The following is a 19,574-nucleotide window of genomic DNA, read 5'->3' as shown; positions in this document are numbered from 1 at the left end:
AAAGGAAAAAGGATAAAGAGAGAATTGTGCTGATATTTAAAATTTGAAAAATTTGATCCTCTCTCATCTATTAATCATAACTGATGGTTACCAATAGAGGAAAAAAAGAAAAATTATTCTTGTTCTTTGTTTTATTTGCTTAATAATAAAAAATATTTAATTAATTTCTATATATAATAATTAATATAAAAATATTAATAAAACACCCCATTTAAAATTATAATTTAATTTAATAAATCAAGGTGGAAAGTTAATTTATGCAAAGAACAATTAAAAAAATAAATCAACCAATATGAAAGGGTGTAATAGTAAATCAATTAATTCCTTCTCTCCCCTCCTAAATCAAATGAAAGAGCATTAAAAACCCCTCCCTTATAACAAAAGCAAACAAGATATAATTAAATCTTCCCCTTCCCTCTCCTTTGAACCAAACATGCCCTTAATTTCTTTTGTCACGTTACAAGCCTTGATGAATGACAGGACTCCTCCCTCTTCTCCTAAAACAACGGCGACGATCCAACATCACTTATGACCCTATTACTTTTGTCATTGAGCTCTAAGCTTGACCTCGCCGATTCCAATATCATTAGTCCATTCCTTGCTTACATTCTCTACACCCTCATCCATCTCTCGTCCAGCCTCATCAAATATCACCACTGCCCCTCTCCCACTCTCTTACTCAATTGTCAATGACGCTGCCCCTCTCCCTCCCTCTCTCTCACTCCACCTCTTTCATGGAGTCCCCCAACTCCACTGTTACTATTGCCAACACCTCCATTATCTCCTACCGGTCTAGTTTCTTGGTTCCCCAATTCAAAGTTTCATGAATTTTTATCTTTGATTCCCTTCTCACTTGATTGCGCCTAGATCATTGTTTACAATTAGAGGCTTTAATTATCAATTGATTGTCACTGTCGTGCTTGCTAGTTCATGGAAGAGATAATGGTAGAGGTAGAGATAATGAATTTTATTTTTAATTTGGGGCTTTCATGGAAGTGAAGAGATAATGGATTATTGTCTTGATTTGGTTAGTATCTATGATTTGTTGCTCTGTTTGTAAAATGATGGTTTCATGGGTTCTCACATGATGATTTTTTTTCCCTCCAAAAGTGGTTCATGATGGCTGGGAATGCTTCTAGGGTGGAAAGGATTTTTTTTGTTGGAGGGTATTTTGGTATTTGTATATTATAAATATATATTTTAATTAAAAATTATACTTCACTTTCGTATGCATTCCAAACATGTTTTGAAAGTTCATTGCCACCTCACATCTTTTTGCATATCCACTTCCTTTTTCATTTTGAGTTCCATCTAAAATTCTTTCAAATGATCAAAGGATGCTTTGTAAGTTATTTTTCTTATAAATAAATAAATACTTAAACATACTATCTTTAAACAAATAGGTGTGGCCATTAATACCGGTAAAAAGCTTTAAGTCTGGCCTATTTCGGTTTATGAATAAGCCAGATTAAACCAGGCTCCAACTAATTGAGGTCATAGACTGCCTGAAAGACCCCCTTGGCCCTTGCTACTGAATAGGAATGTGATCATAATCAGAACAGCATAGTTTCATTCACTAACCATTGAGCCATCTGAGCCGTTGATCGAAAAATAATACTGACCGTTGGTTCAATTAGGGGTTTCATCATGGAGTCAACCAGTCAATTCTTGATGGACGATGGCTCGCCATTTATTTCTGAACCCTGAAGCTCAATTTATCGTATTGTTTGGGCTTGAGAGTATTGCTTGGCTTAAGTAGTTTTTCTATTTTTTGACCATTAAGTAGTTTTTCTATTACCAGTTAAGAAAAACAAGCAAATGAATATTTTAAACAAATGTAACGGAAATACTAAGCTGATAAAAATGCTCTTGAAAAATATTACAACAACAAATTAGTACTAGAGATGGATTGGTAGAATTTAGGGAAAATGATAATTAGGGACTATATAAAAATATTAGTATCAATTACAGATTTTAAATTATTAAAATCTCAATAACAAACTATCATTCTTGCTTATAATTAAAAATATGTTAATAATTAGTTGAAAAATTAACAAAATATATTTGAAATTATTTGTAATAGCAATTGAAAATTTATTAGAGTTAGTTGTGAATCTCAATTTTTTACTATTAATATATAAATAAACCATTTGAAAAATTAAGAAAATACGCATGAGATTATTTGTAATGTTTGTTAAGAATTTATAAGAATTAATTGTAAATGGCAAACCAATCACTTATGATTTTTTGTAGTTAATGTATTGATACATTGTTTGAAAAATTTACAAAATACACTTAAAATTATTTATAATGTTAGTTAAGAATTTATGAGGGTCGGTTATACATTGCAAGCCAATTACTTATGAATTTTTGTTATTTTCTTAAAAAATCAAAAAAAGATACTTAGAAATCTTTATAAGTTAGTTGAGAATTTATAAAATTTAGTGTGAATCTTACGTATTTGAGTATTTTAAGTTAAATCCAAATAAACCAATCTAAACTAACGACTCTTGCTTCTAAGTTAGAGTAAGCTGATGATTATTTTTCCTCATCGCGTCGCACTGTTTCTAAGAAGGAATTGGGGATATTTTAAAATTTCTATGTTGATGACAGGTTCCTTGTCCTTTGTTTGTCAAGGAGCTTGGATAGAAGGGAAGAAATGCATTAATTTGAATCCATGGATTACTAGAATATTATAAAAGGAGAATTACAATCAAATCTCAAATAAAAAAAAACTTAAATATAGTACATGTGAAATTTTAATATTTAACAAGCAGACAGGATTTATAAGTAAATTAGTAATAATAATTTATTTCAGCTAGGATTCATATGTAATTCTCTCCATTATAAATATTCACTAAATTAAAGGGCCCACCGGAGGATTTTTGAATGCTGCTTTAAGCTTATTAAATCGACTATAGAGAGAGAGGGGGATAAATGCAGCATGAAATTTTTTAATTCGGGTGAACAATAAAATAACGAATACGTTGGAAGCTTGCCTTGTCATCTTGTGATTGTCGTTGACTTGTTGAAGATAAAAGCAGATGTTCATCGTCATCAGCAAGTGTGAAGGCAAAGAGCAGAATCATAAATAATCGGGATACTTCAAAAAACCCCCCACAAGACTACTGATTCTGCAGTCTCTTCTGAGCCTAATTTTGGCGTCTTACAAAACACATATATTGAGCACAACGTGGGGTGGTGAGAGCTCCATTCAAATTCAAAGGGTTTACTTCCCTTGACTTAGCGATCGATTTCTTAGTTCTTACGTAACTGTTCATTGAGGGGCTAAAAGCACAGCTTCTTAATTCTCATGTTCTCACCACCAAAGTCATCGCGATTTTCGTCCAAACAGTCGAGTCCTCCTGAATCAACGGCTCGAGCTTCGGAAGAGCAGACCCCTCCTCGGGACGCATGATATATGGCTTTGGTCTAAGCAAATTTAGTACACACGGTGAGTTCCATGCAATTCGAAGCTGCTTAACAGCTTTCCATTAATTATGATTCTGAGACTAGAAAATTCGTGAGTCTGGTGTGGTTTTCCAAGATTTTCTATTCACTAGATACTATTTGGGTTTCATATATATAAGGTGTGATGAATTTAATTTTACTTATTACCGTCAGTTCTCTTACAGAGGCCAGCGAGGTTTTAAAATAGTTTGAAGTCTCCTGAACAAGAGATCGATTCAGAGTGCAAGACTGAGACAAAAAAGAGGGTGATGGAGGAGACGACTGAGATGGATAAGATGAACGACGATACCATGTTGCCCGGTTTTAGGTTTCACCCCACGGACGAGGAGCTTGTTGATTTTTACCTCAGAAGAAAGATTCAGCAGAAATCTCTCCCTATTGAGCTTATCAAGCAAGTGGATATTTACAAATACGATCCTTGGGATCTTCCAAGTGAGAACTCTTAATCAAGACAGACACTGACATTGATATTTTCTCTCATATAAGCACTTACATATAAGTCAGTGCGTGCGTGCGTGCGTGCGTGTAACAACACTTAACACCCCGAATGGCCACTTTTTTTCATTATTGGCTAAAGCTTTGACACGATTTTCGTCTCTTTTTGTCATTTCTGGAAGAGCTTGTGGCGAGCACTGGGGAGAAAGAGTGGTATTTCTACTGTCCAAGGGATCGGAAATACAGAAACAGCCCGCGACCAAATAGAGTGACGAGAGCTGGATTTTGGAAAGCCACCGGAACAGACAGGCCTATATACTCGTCAGAAGGCAAGTGCATCGGCTTGAAGAAATCTCTCGTGTTCTACAGAGGCAGAGCCGCCAAAGGCGTCAAGACTGATTGGATGATGCATGAGTTTCGCCTCCCTTCTTCCCCAGATTCACCTCCTCCGCCCAAGAAGCCCTTTGACAAAACCCTCTCTCCACAGGCACGTATTCTCCTCAACTTCTTCGTATTTTTCTCTAAACCATGCTTATCGATGCGTGTCTTTCTCCAGGATTCATGGGCGATTTGTAGGATATTCAAGAAAAACTCCATGTCCATGGCACAGAAAGCTCTGTCTCACACATGGATGGCTCAGTTGCCGGAGAGCATGGTGTCTGATATGCTCGCTCAGAGTGCAAGCCGCAATCACTTGATTTCAGAGAACATGTCTTGCACGACAGAAATAGGATCAGCATCAGGCATGAGGCACTACGGAGGAGGAAACAGGCAAGAATTATACGAGCAGGTATCTAGTGCCAATTACCCGGCTTCAGATTTTCTTATCAATGCTAGCAACACAGTGGTCTCCAACAAGGCCGCCCAAATCCCGGTCTCGAACGCCGACGTAGCGGACACCTTTATGTTCTCCACGTTCGAATCATCAGGCCCTTGTGCCTATATAGGCTTCGAAGGGCCAAACAATATTATGTTTAGCGGCGTCTCAGTAGTGAGCACGCCTCATCACGACGTACAAGGACTAAGCATGACTACCTCAACAGTAGCAGAAGCCATTGGGTTTCCCTTCAGCTTGCCTCCAGTTTCGAACGATGCTTGGAAGCCTATTCTGCCATGGGAATCACCACCTTGTCCCAGCGACATGTCTACAAATAGATGCTGCATTTAAATCAACCGCGCGTGTTCCTTCCAGGTGGACAAAGCAATATGCTTGATTATTACAGTCACTACTAGTTATTTCCTGACGAATTAGTACATTTATCAGTAAAATCATTACCATCAGGTTCTGATTTCACTCGTAAATGTACCGGGTTGTTAATACTTTCTTTTTCCATTTTTTATTAAACGCCACTACCACCACGGAACGCGGAAAATAACCACAGATTTTAAAGACCAGGGTCGCTTGCTTTTTAGCTTTAATTGTTCCCCCCTCATATATGATCAGATGCTTGGTGGGTTATACCATGTAAAATATTTGATGTCTCATGCATGACATTGACATCTGATAAATTCTTTTCAAGTCCTTTTTTCTGGTGAAATTCAAGTCCTTTTTTCTAATATGTCGGTACTCCTTTAATTTCCATCTTTTTCAATCTGCGCGTGATCATGAACATCCTTGCCTGTCCGATTAGTTTATCTCATCATGTTATAATACTTGCATGTCTTATCGGCCGTCGAGAAAATAATAAACAGAAAACTGTCACGGGAGAAGGTCGAGTCCTGCTTAATAAGACGAGAGTAATCAAGAAATAAAAGGAGAAGGTTCTGAAAAAAATTTAATGCTAATTACCAAAAAGAAAAGGATAGCAAGCAGGGTCTTGCTAAGTTATTGATTCATGTAAGAGAAGTTGTAGCTTCCACTGTAAAATTCAATGCATATCACATTAATTTTGAATGAAGGGATATAACAGTAGTATATAGTTATATACCGAATACATTTGTATTTTGCGCGAAATTACAAGAAACATGACGTTTTCAGAGGGTCATTATCTAGTAATTATCGCGTACGCGATGAGGGAGAGCAGAGGAAAGCGCAAATTGAGAAGAGGTGTGAGGAAAGCGAAGGCGAGGGAAGGCTGATTATGATTAATTAGAAACAGGGAAGCAAGGGAGCTTGGAGATGTACAGAAGGTTTGATTTTGACTAATTAGAATCAAAAGCAACATACATGTGGAAAGCTGCACCATTAATTTTTTATTAGATCTGGAGTGCCATTTGCAAAATATATAATATATATAATTTACCTGCGGGACATTGCATCCTCGTCAAGATGGCCGAGTTGGTCTAAGGCGCCAGTTTCAGGTACTGGTCCGAAAGGGCATGGGTTCGAATCCCATTCTTGACAAATTTTTTCCCCCTCCAAATCAATTATTGGATCTGGACGTCACGCCCTTTGTTGGCAGAATATATGGACCAGCCAATGGCCACCACCTCTTAAGCCGTGATAGACATTAGACAATGGTAGTCAGGTTGGGTTGACGAAGCAGATACCCGTGACCAGTCTTCGATCAGGAACACTCGCATGTTTTCTCTTAAGATGTAATAAAAATATGAAATTGGAGAATGTCTTTTTTTTTTTTTTGGGTAATTGCTAGCAAAGGAACGTGCTTGTAGTAAATGAAACCGCGGGTTCTAAAAAGATGTAACACAACCAAAACAAAAGAAACGAGAAAAAAGGCTTCAAAACAGAGCCAACGCAGCACGCTCTTCAGCTAATAATGTCTGCAGTCTGCACTTGAGGAGGCGTCGGTAAAATAACCACGGCAGGAAAAAAAAAAAAAACAATCGTTGTGACCAAAAAACAAAAACTAGCGCTGGGATGATTTTACCAAGACTAACCATGCGAATAGAATTTTGCCTCTAATACTCTATTTGGTTGGAAAGAAAACATGGAAGGAAAGAAAAAAAAAGAGAAAACAAATTATTTCCTGTTTGGACAGGGAATAAAAATTGAAAGGAAAGAAAGTGAGAAAAAAATAAGGTGTGAGACCCACAGTTTTTTTTTTTTTCAATTTTTCTTTCAAAAAATGAAGAGATTTTGAGAAAAAACTTTTTTTCATTGTCTATCCTCTCTCTCTTATTTATTCTGTGCTCTGACTCTCAGATATTACTTTATTATATTAATTTAATTTTAATTAAACAGTTTGTTTTATAATTTTTAAATTTTATAGATATAAATTATATTAATTTAACTAATTAATTAAATAATTTAGCCATTGGCTACATCAAGTGTCCAGAATTATATTAATTTAATTTTAATTATTTGATTTTAAAATATAATATAAAAATACATTTTCAATAAATAATTTGACTTTAAATTAATTTGATTATGTTAATTTTAATATAATTTTTGGTTTCAATTTATTTTCAAAAATATAATTACATGAAATATGATATATTTTAATATAAAGGTATTATAGTTATTATGATATCTGTTCATTTTCTTTCCTTTCTATTTTTTTTTTGTCCATCTAAACAGGAGGAGTGATAATTTTTTTTTTTCAAATTTCTCTTCTCTTCATTTTCTTTCCTTTCATTTTCTTTCTTCTCAATTTTTTTTCCCATCCAAATAGAGGGTAAAGCAACTGCGATCGTTATTCTAAAACGGAAGAAAATAAAACAAGAATCAACTTCCATCATCACACACTGACAAATCAAATGGGTGGACGGTTATGCTTAGATAATGTTTAGATTGACGGATTTAAATTTAAAATTTAAAATTTTGTATTTTAAATTTCACATTTTAAATTTCTCTATTTAAATTTTTTTGTTTAAAAAATTTTAAATGAATAGGAGAGATGAGTAAAATTCAAAATGAAAGCAAAAAATTAAAAATAATAAGTTTATTTTTATTTTTCAATTGATAAGAAACAATGAGTTATAATTAGAAAAGATATGAGAATCGTATAGAATTCATAATGAAAATATGAAGAGAATGAGAGATTTAGATTTATTAGATATTCAAATCACTAAAGTGTAGAAAAAATTTAAAATTATAAAGAAAATAAAAACAATGGATTTATAATTTCTTGATTTATCCAATAAAAAAATTAATCCAAATCTAAATTCTTGTTAATTCACACACACCTTTAAAAGATAGAAGTTTTGGGCTCTTCACCTCAACATTTATTAACGATGGCAATGAGCCAACTAATGGAGCTCAGAGATTTAATGATACTGTGGTGCAACACCAGTCCAATAGTTACAGATAATCATTACGATACTTCAGGGACGATTATTCTTCTCATGAATTGATTTTTAATTATCACTTCTTTAATTGCTCAAGTCTAACAAAATTAAAACACCAAGGTCGGATTGTCAACACACCAAAATTCACCAAAAAAGCTGGCTATCGCAAATGGACGCACATTTTTTCTTGAAACCCTGTTTTAGCAGTTAATGAAACCTGTACTATTCGTTTTCTAGATACCCATCGCTCTTTATAATTAAAAAATGATTGACTCCTATCCCTTGACGTCTAGAGTCTAGACTTTACGCTTGGCTCAGAACGATGACACTTGGATATAGCAATGTAAGTCACCCTCCAATTCACAAAGAAGCCAATGCCAATCACCCACGCATGCCTGACCATAGACCCTGGTCTTGCTTATCCGGCCACATTTCTGGCGAACCTTCTGTTGCTACTGTCGGGAGACTTATTGGATGCTATAACATCGCGCATGTTGTTTGTTCATAATTTTTGCTTAATTCTAGCACTCGTAATTAAAATCCATAAGCTGGAGTGCTCGGCAACCTCCAACCGAATTAAAACTGATTTTCCTTTACCTAGTTAAAGGGTCATTAACCGAACAACGATTGAACTAACTATTGCAAGCCCCGACAACAAACGAGTGGGACATTATGACTTGTGAGAACTATTCCAAGCCATTGATATAGGCTTTGCTCATAAGAAACAAACAGCCAACAGTCGCTCGTAGACAACTCCAAAATGCATGGCAACAGTCGTAATGTATACCAACAAATAAACTATAAAACACGATAAAACACGCAAACACACGATATAAATCCAAATTAAGTTCCACATTCACAATTGACAACATCCGAAGTCAAAATTTCTCAACTACATATTTTAACAAAAGGCTTTGTTTTCAGCGATGACCCCATCAACCAACCGATTTAACTCCTTGATGCTAGCTTTTCTTTTGCCTTCTGGATCTTCAATACCTTTTTCACAATCTTTTGCTCTTCAACCAAGAAAGCCCGGATTATCCTATACAGAGATTACATAACCCTACTCAATTACTTTGCTCCAGAGAAATTTAATCAAGTATTGGATAATCATTTTATTAGCAGCATACCTTTCTCTAACAGCACCTCCAGATAATACACCTCCATAAGCCCGATTAACTGTCCGGCGGTTCCTAGACAATCTAGACCTCTTGTATTCAGCAGGTCGCAGGTGTGGAATCTGCAGATTAAATTTAGACCAGAAAAATCACGACAAAAGATAGCTCAAAGGGAAAGAAGGAAAGGCAGGCAAGGAGAACAGGAAACTTGGTTTAAGATCTTCAATATAGTTTACATGGTAACTCAGTCTGAGACGATGCAATGATGCTCGATGGATAATGGTGGAGTAAACAGTGAAGAGAATACTTTAGAATATAAAGAAACAATGACAAATAGAATGTAAGGTAGCTAACATGAAGAATGGGGAGGGGAACAACAATTTCAAGCTAGATAAGGAAGAAGGGGGGAGGGGATAAATGAAAGCATGATGCTTAACCATCGGACAACATACTTCTTATCACATGCATTCGTCACATCATCAATAGTTAGTCTCTTATAGCTTAAGTGGCCAAGTAGTGTCATCACTCATGATCCCTAAAACAATAAAAGCCATGATGCAGTTTCAGTTGTAACAACAACCAATAATCATCACCAGTCTTCGGTTCAGCAGGTGTACCACATGTAGAGGGCACTGGCCACATTCCTTCCACACCATATCCTTTCCTTTTGGCCTCACTGAATTTGAGGAACCCCAGGGTATGACTCTCACTCATTAAACATCAACACATGCCAGAGATAAACTGACAACTTAAGACAGACCATCTGAATGAAAGAAAATTTAGAAGGCAAGAACAGATATCCAGCACAAAGACAGCATACAGGGAGGGGAAGGGAACATCAGAACTCAAGAAAAATCAAAATGCAGCGGATAGATTTTTTTCCTTTCATAGGAAGAACATGCAGTTCCTGAATAGGAGGATATCAGATATTTTTATCAAGCTCTGGCTTCTTCACAAGCATAATACTTCTATAATCAATCCTATCTAAGGAGCATCTCTATTTTAGACGCTTTATCGAAAGGGTGAACAATTTATTTTGTTCTCCAGCAATCATCAACAGCAAAGCCTAAAAAACAAATTGCATTCTCGACAATGTAATGTTCACTCTACTTTCTGTTAGTTCAAAGCATATTATCGAACTCCATGGGCCAAATTAACTACAAAAGCAGCAAATGTTCATGAAATTCAGAAGGAATCAATACCCCTTGGATCCTCTTCCCAGTAACAGGGCACTTTGGTCCACTCGCCCTCTTCTTTGTAGTCTGATACACCAACTTGCCACCTGAAAAAAATCATCAGGAGTTAAAGAACCAAACAGCATATATTGTCAAAAATACAATCCAACGAATCAAGAGTCGTGACCGCTTGACAACGCAAGCATTGGTACAAATGATGTGCATAAGAAACACAGAAGCATTGATAAAGAAACTGAAAGGATTGAAATAATAATCGGAAGACCCGGGCCAAAAAGCATTGTACAAAATTGTACAAAACGGTAAAGCCAAAGAAGGTGGAGAAGTAGTTCGTACCAGGGGTTTTGACGACCCTGTGCTGATTGGATTTAGTGGCGTAGCTGTGACGCTTACGATACGTGAGCCTCTGAACCATTTTTCAATTTTCAGTGATCACTACTCTGTTTAGAAGGAGCTTGGAATAGTGTAGAAAGCAAATGGGATTGAGGATGTGCGCCGGAAGTGTTAAATGCAGTCCTTTGACAGGGAAGGCAAACCCTAAATTGAATGGCTCTGAGAATCCCACCTTAATGTTGTCATAGTTGATTGGGCCGCACCAAATTTTATCCATTCGGCTCAAGCCCAACTAGTCCGCGGTGTTGGCGATCCAACTTCCAAGCAGGAATAACTTTTTTTTTTTTAATAATGGAGTAAAAAGATTATTTTAATTCAAATAGGAATATGATATCTTTTTTCAGCAATCGCAATGTTTTTAGTGAAAATAAAGATAATTAAAATATGATTTTTATGATTATAATAATAAAATTTAATGAACTTAAAATTCAAATATTTTATTTTTTAAACTATTCACCTAGCCAAGCAATTTATATTATTAAAATATAAGAGTAAAAAAGTATCAAAAAATTATACAAAAGTAAAATGATGGCTCATTAGCTACTCTGGAACCTTAGTCAACTTGGCATGAGAGGATTGGTCAAAAAAATCATATTATATTTTTGAAGTTTGGGTTTTCAGTAAAACAAGACAATTTCCCATGCATTGCACGGGTTGGATTTAAGAGATTTAAAACAATTATCATGGATATCAATATTAACACATTTGAGATTGTTAAATTTTAAAGAGTTCTTCTATTCAATCATTTTCCTTCTTAAATATTTTATATGCATACATCTTCTCTTTGTTTCTCAAGCTTATAATAAGTTACAGAGAGAGTTTAAAAAGGTTAAATCTTTGATGATTCCATCATATATGATTTAGTTGAAAAGCTTTTGGATAAGTATCATACATCTGAATTGAATTGTTTCTAGTTATAGAATCTCTTTCTAGTTACTCTAAAACAATTAGGAGATTCTTTAAGAAAAATATGGGTTCTGTTTGTGGTGGTCACATGCTATGGGTTGGTGGTCCTGCTTTTAGGGGTAAAATAAATTGCAAAATAAAATGCCATATATGAATAAAAGTTTGTCCAAAAATTAATTATATCTTTATGAAAATAAGAAGTTGGAAGGCCAAAGCATAACAATGTAGGTTTTTCCTTTGATCATATTCTCTTTTGTTTACTATTGTCGTTCACTCGAAGAGTAAGTTAGAGAAAACTTTTTTATCTTGATATTTGTAAAATGAATTACTTGACAGAAGCTAAGGTTTATCAAAGGCTTCTTTGTCAACCACCTACAAACACACAACTTTTAAGGGGATCAATCTTAAATGGATTCAATTTCTAAATAAATACTATAATGAGAGACTTTTGTTGGGAATTGATATTTTGGTACTAGGAGTGATTGGAGAAATTAAAATAAAAACATATACTAATTCAATAGTAGATTATTAGAAAAATGATTTTGCAGGTTCCAATAAGATGATTGAGAATTTAAATATTTAGAATTTAATCTTTTCCAATATTTGAAATGATTGAGATTTAATTTTTACTGTTAAACATTAAAATTGGTATTAGAAAAATAGTTTTGTAGGTTTCAATGAGATGATTGATAATTTGAATACTTAGAATTTAATCTTTCTCAATATTCAAAGTGATTGAGATTTAATTTTTATTGTCAAGTTTGAAATTAGTATTTTACATATTTTACATAGTTGACCATAAATGTTCATCAATGGAGTGATGGAAAATGAGTGAATGGAATATGAAATAATTAAATTTAATGAGTTTGTTATAATGATTATCTTTACAAGAAAGAGGATGAGTAATAATATAAACAAAGACAAATCTAATAGAGTTATAATGGGAGTATGGTTTTCAAGTTTCAATTTTTAGTAATTGAATATTATTAGGTGGTTTTCGTACTCATATTTTAATGGAAGATTTCAAATTTAAAAGAAAGAAGAAACACAAAATGTAAATTTGAAAGCCACAATTTTTTCAATTTGTGCAAGTTGAGCAAGAAAAAGCTATCAAAACAAAAATCATACTTTCTATTTTACAACTGGGTTCTTATGCTCTTCATCTGATGTAGCAGAATCGATCAATTGTGACTTTCAATAAGATTTTACAACTCTTCGACTTGATTTCATTATTTCCTAAACTAGTCGAACAAAGCTCGTTCAATGATAACAAAACCTGCCAAACAATTTTTAAAATAAAACACATGTGGAAAAAGAGAATGTTGATGGATGGTTTTGAAATAAAACATTCTTGGAAAAAAGGCAAATGTGAACGGCATCATCTTGGACACCTCCTTGAAGATTTTCAAGGGGAATAAATCAAAAAAATAGAGGGAGCCAAATGAAGGATTATTGGAAGAATCGTTAGGAATAAGGCATGGTGTAAATGAAGCTGGATAGATGTTTGAAATAAATGCTCTCGCTTGAAATGAGAATCAATAGGAGGATTGATGAAAAAACGGAAGATAGAAGAAATGGCACAAGAATAAGTTGAGTTGCATAAGAGAATTAAATTAAGACCAAAGTAAATTGACCAATTAGGTTGAATAAGAGCTAACCAGTCATAGTCCTCCTACACGATTTGTTAATATATATTGATTGATGATTGGATGAGTATTTTCTGCTAAAAATAATGAAGGAAAAAGAGAGAGAGATGAATCAATCAATGAAAAATATCAAAATATAAAAGAGAAGAGCACATGTAAAAACAAATAAAACAGTGATGTAACCATGAGCACATGCTCAATTGATAAAGGATAATAGTCTTAAATTTGAATTTTGAATATATAGCTGTGTTTTTGTTAAAAAAAATATATAGCTGTGTTAAATATTTATTGAAATTGCTTCACCCTTAATTAGAGTTGATAATATGAGTCAATCCGTGAGTTGTAATCTAACATAACCCACATCTTGGTATATTGTATTTTTGTTAAGCTACTAGTAAAACATATTTTTTATAGTTTTTATTTTGAAAATTATAAATTCATCTCTTTTTATTATTTTTTATCATATAAAATTAAATTTTTTCTCTAAAAATAATTATCCAAATAATAATAAAAAGTCTTTCTAAATCATTAAGAAAACACAATGAAAATTTAAAATACATTAATACGATTCAAAATAAATATATACTTCATCACAAACAAACATAATAAAAGCTTGAATTTAAATCCAAAGCTTAAAGATAAACTTTGCAATGGAAAAATCAATAGTACATTAAGTTCCATAACAACCCTTGATGAAATGCCCAGATTATCACTAAAAAAGGGATGGAAGATAAATTTTGTAATGAATTAGATGATCAGGGGGAAAATAATGATGATCCAATAAGATATTGGATTTGAAGCATAAAACCAAAGATAACGCAATAAGCTTTTTATCAATTTGTTTTCAGATATTTTACTACCATATATGTATATTCTTTTTTGGAATAAAAATTCCTTCCCCAGGCTCAATGCACACGTGGAAAAGCAAATTATTTTTAAGTAAGATTGAAAAGTTAAAAAAAAAATGCGAGCTAACTTGCCAATCTGTGAGTAAGCTCATTTTGAATTCTAGTTATATAATGTGAGTCAAAACTGTCCCGCATATAAATGAACTTTTTTTCTCCAATCTAACCCACCATTTTTTTGTGAGTTGGTGAGTTAAGTCTGTCGGTTCAACTTATATTATCAACTCTACTGTCAATATGGCTTCAGCAATTTGACACATGAATAATAGGTAATTGTATTAAAAAAATAAAATAAAACAATGACATCAACCTTTATAAACAAAACAGTGACAACAACCCAAATCAAGCAATTGGAGTTCATCTCCTTGAATTAATCCTTAACCTTGGAAATGAAGCAATTCCACAATAAAAGAGCCTATGTAAGCTAAGATTGATAGAGAACACACATAATAACTAGAATGATAAGAGTACATCATCAATTAAAATTAACATGAATGGTAGAAGTACTTATAACTTAAATAAAACCTTATGTATTTAAAAATTTAGTTGCATAGAAAAATTTAAATAATATATACAATTTAAAATTCACAACATTGTGTAGTTTTCTGTTTTAATCTACTAGTATATCACAACAACATCCATGCAACTTAGAGTTCACATACTCGTGCGACTCAAAATACATCACAACAATAAGAAGTATCCATCACCTTGTATCGATCACCCACGAAATGTATAGACGAGCCTTGCCCAATTGCCCATCACGGGCCATGATTTAGCGGTATGGCAGTATCACAATCCACAACATCTATTCTACACATCATTAGCAGTCCTAAAACATAATATTACCATCCAAATCCATATTCAAACTTTAAGATCAATTATTGATTCTTTCTTATATATCCTCATATCATCTGCAACAGAAATATACTCCATGTTTTTAACTAGCTAATGCAACCTGATCCATATTTTTAACTATAGTTAAGGGTTATCGGGGGATGGGGATTGCTCCTCTCCAGTTCTGGCTCCTTGTTTATATGCCCTCCTCTCTATTCCCCTTAAACCAAACAAAACCTTGTAAGAAGGATGATGGTATTCCAGACGCCTAAGAGAGAGATGGCGATCCACACCTAACTATTTACAAAGTCAACCTTCACAACTTGGTACGTCCCAAGCACAACTCTTTTTCCCACAGCACAGTTACGGCAAACAAGTTGGAAAGAATAGCCTGAAGCTTCATCAATGGCTATAACTGATCTCATTTAAATTCTACACAGTAATGCCAAAAAAAAAACATATTTTATATTTAAAATCAGAGTAAACTCCTTAAGTAGTTCCTATAATTAGCGGAGACCGGGTAAAAAGAATTAATTCTATCAACACCAATTACGTCTCTTTTGGGCAAAAAAAATAAAACCATTATTATGATACTTCTCTTTGACCAATTCAAAGAGAACTGGGTGGGTCTTGCTGTCTTCCAAGCTCCAAATGTCATTCATGGTAATTTATTATGAGTTGTTATGGATAGGAGAGGCATGCGAGGTGGCATTGCTTCCTTGCCTCGCTTCAATAATTGTCCACAATCGCCATCCATGCATTAGTGAGGAGGGCATACTGGGGCAGTTTTCTCTTGGATTGGCTATGCACCAAATCGAACAAGTTAGACTTTCTACCTACAAAGAAGATGATGATAACCAATTTATAAAGGCTGCTACAGTCACTGTCAATAATGCAATGCCATCTATCTATAGTATTAATATGATGAAGAGATAAGGGAGAGAGCTTGCAAGCCGGCCGGAGTCGGCTTTTAATGCCTGCACATTAATGGGGTGGTGGAGTTTTAGGGAGTTTAAAAGCAGTGCAGCCACATTGAATGCGACGCGGTTTTGAGGTGCACAAGAGGGTCTTCACAGGCTGACTTTGCCTATTCCCCAGCTTGCTCCTCCAGTAAATGCTCTTGCTGTCAACTTTTGACTCTTTGGCCCTTCCTTTCCTATTTTTACTCCTTCAAGTCAGCGTAACACCCTCCACCTTCATCACTCACGCCCCTTCTATATATGCTCATCACCACCCATTTCTCTTGGCATCCAAAGCTTGCTCTCTCCACCAAAGTACAGAGTGGGAAACGCACGGAGATTATATAAGTTGCAGCGAAGAAACAAGCCGAGATGGGGAGACCACCGTGTTGTGATAAAGAAGGGGTCAAGAAAGGACCTTGGACTCCCGAAGAAGATATCGTTTTGGTCTCTTATATCCAGGAACACGGCCCTGGCAATTGGAGGGCTGTGCCTACTAATACAGGTTCATATATTATTATTACATTCCCTCATCTCTACGTGCCGTGATTCCTCCTTTTGGGTTCTCTTTTTCGGGCATTGCTTGACTTAATTTGCTGGGGGATTTTTCAGGGCTGTCACGATGCAGTAAGAGTTGTAGACTTAGATGGACTAATTACCTGAAGCCAGGAATTAAACGTGGTAACTTCACTGACCAAGAGGAGAAGATGATAATCCATCTTCAAGCTCTTTTGGGCAACAGGTAATTAACTACTTGATTCGTGGAGTGTTTAACTTAACAAGGTTCCGTTTGGATATTAAGTGGCGTTCATGGTTTGTTGCGCAGATGGGCGGCCATAGCTTCGTACCTTCCACAGAGAACCGACAATGACATAAAAAACTATTGGAATACCCATTTGAAAAAGAAGCTGAAAAAATTGCAACCAGGTGGTCAGGGCAACTCTAGGGACGGATCATCAGCCTCACGATCAATGCCACGAGGCCAGTGGGAGAGAAGACTTCAAACAGACATCCACATGGCCAAGAGAGCTCTCAGCGAGGCTCTATCTCCGGATCATGAAACACCTTCTTGCTTATCCGAATCAAATCCCTCTAAGCCAGCATCCCAGGGCTTGAGCTATGCCTCAAGTGCCGATAACATAGCTCGTTTGTTGAAAGGGTGGATGAAAAATCCACCAACGGCGACCACAATAAGCTCTGCAATCACACAAAGTTCTATAAATAACCTAGCTGCTTCAGCCTCAGGTTCAGGCAACGATACTGCTTCTAGCGAAGGAATTGCAACAAGTGCATCGAAGGGAAACAGTACAGTTCAATTATCTGACACTAGTTTTGACTCCTTGTTCGGCTTTGAGTCTTTGGATTGCTCTTCGAATTCTGATTTTTCTCCCGAGGCTACTCTGGACAGCAAGCCGGATTGTGCAGGCGCAGAAATGCCCTTTCATTTGCTTGAGAAGTGGCTTCTCGATGATGCTACTACGATCTCATCAGGTGACCATGCAGGCGTCCATTTTTTCTAGCTTGGTTCCATTTCTGACTCTGGAAGTTCATTTTTCTCACTTCTAGCCTTGACTTAAGCCTTATCAAGCCTGATTTCTTCTCATTTAAAGCTTTTTGGTGCCTCTGTGTAAATTTCGCCCTTATTATTATTATTATACATTCTATCTGTGTTTAATTTATTGACTCGTAGAAGTAACTAATGACATTATATGTTTTTAAATATTCCCTCCCTTTTTATATATACTCAAAGAGGATGGAATTGGCAGGAAATGTGTAATAAATATTTATTGAAGAAATTTGATTAACCATGATAACTATGTCTGAAATAAAACAATTGAATTAAAATGCCTTCATAACTATGGATCAATTATTTTCTGTTAATGTAAATTATGAGAAATGTTTTAAAAAATATGTAATAAATACTTATTGAAACAGGTAATTTTATTTATATAAAAATATAATTAAAAAGTAATAGTTTCTCCTACAATTAAAAACGAAAATAGTACTTATTTCCACCACTATATTACATTCTGCTAGGGAATTTCAAGAAATTAGTGTTTGCACGTTACATTTACGAGACTGAACTAATTATTAAGACTTGCCAAAAGCCCAAAAGAAACTCTGATTTTTGTTTCAAAAAGTCGTGTGTTTTTTTTTTTTTTTTGGGTGTACTTTCTGTTTTACAAATTGATCATGAAAAGTAGTCAAACAACAATTCGGGCAAAATTAGGTTTTATTAAAGTTCCTTTGGACAGCAAAATTGGAATCCAAACGAAGGAACATGCTAGAAATTAAACTAATTAGATTGGTCGTGGTGATTGATTAATGATTAGTGAGCAGATAAACATTTAGTTAAAAGCATATCACAAAAATTTAAAAATATGTAATGAGTAGATTTGGGAATTTCGTCTCACTAGCTAGAAGTGTAAACCACAGACAATAACCAAAACTTGACGTGCTGATCGATTCAGGGCACGCAGAAAACTTGACCTTTTGGTTTTTGAAGCTCCCATTGTTTAATTATTTGATCCAATGATTTATTGGGGAATTGGAGGCTGCACTTTTTAAGAATAATTTTCGAAGGGGCGCTTGGTTGGCAAGAGCGTGTGAGAAAGAAAATGGAAATGACAATGAGCTGCTGTGAATTAAACAGCAGGTATACATGTTGGACTAAAATCGAAGAGGATGGAACTGGCATTTTTTTTTTTTGGGGAAAAAAATCGAACAACTTTGATTTTCTAAATTTATTTATATTGAGAAGAAGTAAGTGAGAATGAATGAAAAATATTTTACGAATATTCAAATAAGAATGACAATATATATATATATATATATATATATAACACTTTCCCTCCGACGAAGGTTTTGACCAATATAATAAAGGGAGATAGCGTAAACGAGTAGAAGAAAAATTCATAGAAAATCATGCTATGATTATTAATTAAGATGAAAATTAAATGAAATAGAAACTCGCTGAGTCGTGGCTATGCACAATTGAATATATCAGAGCGATACTGACGAAGAACCTAACTTGATTGACTCAATAAATGTTTGCTAAGCAGTAAACAAGCACAAAAATAAATAAATTGAATGACACCCATACACCCAAATTGCGGTTAATTTGCAGATAGCGTAACAAATTAACAAAGTTTTTTATCTGTTATAGTTCAGAAAGAAATACTGCCCCTTCCTTTATAGGACATTTTTGTGAAGTATGTTTTTTATAAGTCATTTTTATTATTATCATATGAACTAAGAAAAATTTTAAACCTGATTAACTTGACCTAAAAAATTCAATAAATCTACAACTTTATTCCTATATATTAAATATGCATACTTTAAAAATAAAATATTCTACATTTAATAATAATTTTTTTAACATTTAATAGGGGTAAAAATGTAAAAATATATATAATAATAATTTATATCTTATAATAGGACCAAAATAAATTTTTTTCCTTTACCACATAAATAGGACGAGGAGAGTAATATGTTTAAAATATAAGGTATTTTTATATTTTTAAGG

The 19,574-nt window shown here is 34.3% G+C and overlaps 3 protein-coding genes and 1 non-coding gene across 5 annotated transcripts; 3 read left to right on the top strand and 1 right to left on the bottom strand.

The window, feature by feature from the left end:
- The first annotated feature begins 3,227 nt into the window (after positions 1 to 3,227).
- On the top strand, positions 3,228 to 5,423 carry LOC129296062 (putative NAC domain-containing protein 94). Of its 2 annotated transcripts, none has more exons than XM_054934664.1 (3): positions 3,228 to 3,454; positions 3,636 to 3,903; positions 4,089 to 5,423. In XM_054934664.1, exons 2-3 carry the CDS (start codon positions 3,720 to 3,722, stop codon positions 5,072 to 5,074), a joined length of 1,170 nt encoding a protein of 389 aa, XP_054790639.1. In that variant the 5' UTR covers positions 3,228 to 3,454; positions 3,636 to 3,719; the 3' UTR covers positions 5,075 to 5,423. The 2 variants fall into 2 exon arrangements, with proteins under 2 accessions (XP_054790639.1, XP_054790645.1); XM_054934670.1 differs by having other exon boundaries at positions 3,625 to 3,903.
- Positions 5,424 to 6,169: 746 nt separating this feature from the next.
- On the top strand, positions 6,170 to 6,250 carry TRNAL-CAG (transfer RNA leucine (anticodon CAG)). Its single transcript has one exon. It is a non-coding gene; the product is annotated as a tRNA-Leu (tRNA).
- Positions 6,251 to 8,907: 2,657 nt separating this feature from the next.
- LOC129320741 (60S ribosomal protein L34) lies at positions 8,908 to 10,946 on the bottom strand. The gene is made up of 4 exons (XM_054966323.1): positions 10,742 to 10,946; positions 10,415 to 10,494; positions 9,225 to 9,334; positions 8,908 to 9,136 (listed from the first exon to the last, which is right to left on the bottom strand). The coding sequence occupies exons 1-4, from the start codon at positions 10,818 to 10,820 to the stop codon at positions 9,043 to 9,045; spliced, it is 363 nt and encodes a 120-aa protein (XP_054822298.1). The 5' UTR covers positions 10,821 to 10,946; the 3' UTR covers positions 8,908 to 9,042.
- Positions 10,947 to 16,203: 5,257 nt separating this feature from the next.
- Positions 16,204 to 17,768, top strand: LOC129289887 (myb-related protein 306-like). The gene is made up of 3 exons (XM_054926647.1): positions 16,204 to 16,553; positions 16,661 to 16,790; positions 16,875 to 17,768. The coding sequence occupies exons 1-3, from the start codon at positions 16,421 to 16,423 to the stop codon at positions 17,566 to 17,568; spliced, it is 957 nt and encodes a 318-aa protein (XP_054782622.1). The 5' UTR covers positions 16,204 to 16,420; the 3' UTR covers positions 17,569 to 17,768.
- Positions 17,769 to 19,574: the final 1,806 nt, after the last annotated feature.

This window comes from Prosopis cineraria, unplaced genomic scaffold (assembly GCF_029017545.1).
Source record: "Prosopis cineraria cultivar Desert tree isolate PC_DT_omini unplaced genomic scaffold, ASM2901754v1 PC1, whole genome shotgun sequence".
Lineage (NCBI taxonomy): Eukaryota > Viridiplantae > Streptophyta > Magnoliopsida > Fabales > Fabaceae > Prosopis > Prosopis cineraria.
This window is presented reverse-complemented; position numbering and strand designations above follow the sequence as displayed.

What these genes read in the sequence shown, in the direction of transcription:
- LOC129296062 (XM_054934664.1), top strand. Translation starts at nt 3,720, where the DNA reads ATGGAGGAGACGACTGAGATGGATAAGATGAACGACGATACCATGTTG. An exon ending in CGATCCTTGGGATCTTCCAA is followed by an intron (nt 3,904 to 4,088) that starts GTGAGAACTCTT and finishes CATTTCTGGAAG; the next exon opens with AGCTTGTGGCGAGCACTGGG.
- LOC129320741 (XM_054966323.1), bottom strand. Translation starts at nt 10,820, where the DNA reads ATGGTTCAGAGGCTCACGTATCGTAAGCGTCACAGCTACGCCACTAAA. An exon ending in CTGGGAAGAGGATCCAAGGG is followed by an intron (nt 9,335 to 10,414) that starts GTATTGATTCCT and finishes TTTAATCTGCAG; the next exon opens with ATTCCACACCTGCGACCTGC. An exon ending in GGAGGTGCTGTTAGAGAAAG is followed by an intron (nt 9,137 to 9,224) that starts GTATGCTGCTAA and finishes ATCTCTGTATAG; the next exon opens with GATAATCCGGGCTTTCTTGG.
- LOC129289887 (XM_054926647.1), top strand. Translation starts at nt 16,421, where the DNA reads ATGGGGAGACCACCGTGTTGTGATAAAGAAGGGGTCAAGAAAGGACCT. An exon ending in GGCTGTGCCTACTAATACAG is followed by an intron (nt 16,554 to 16,660) that starts GTTCATATATTA and finishes GGGATTTTTCAG; the next exon opens with GGCTGTCACGATGCAGTAAG. An exon ending in CAAGCTCTTTTGGGCAACAG is followed by an intron (nt 16,791 to 16,874) that starts GTAATTAACTAC and finishes TTTGTTGCGCAG; the next exon opens with ATGGGCGGCCATAGCTTCGT.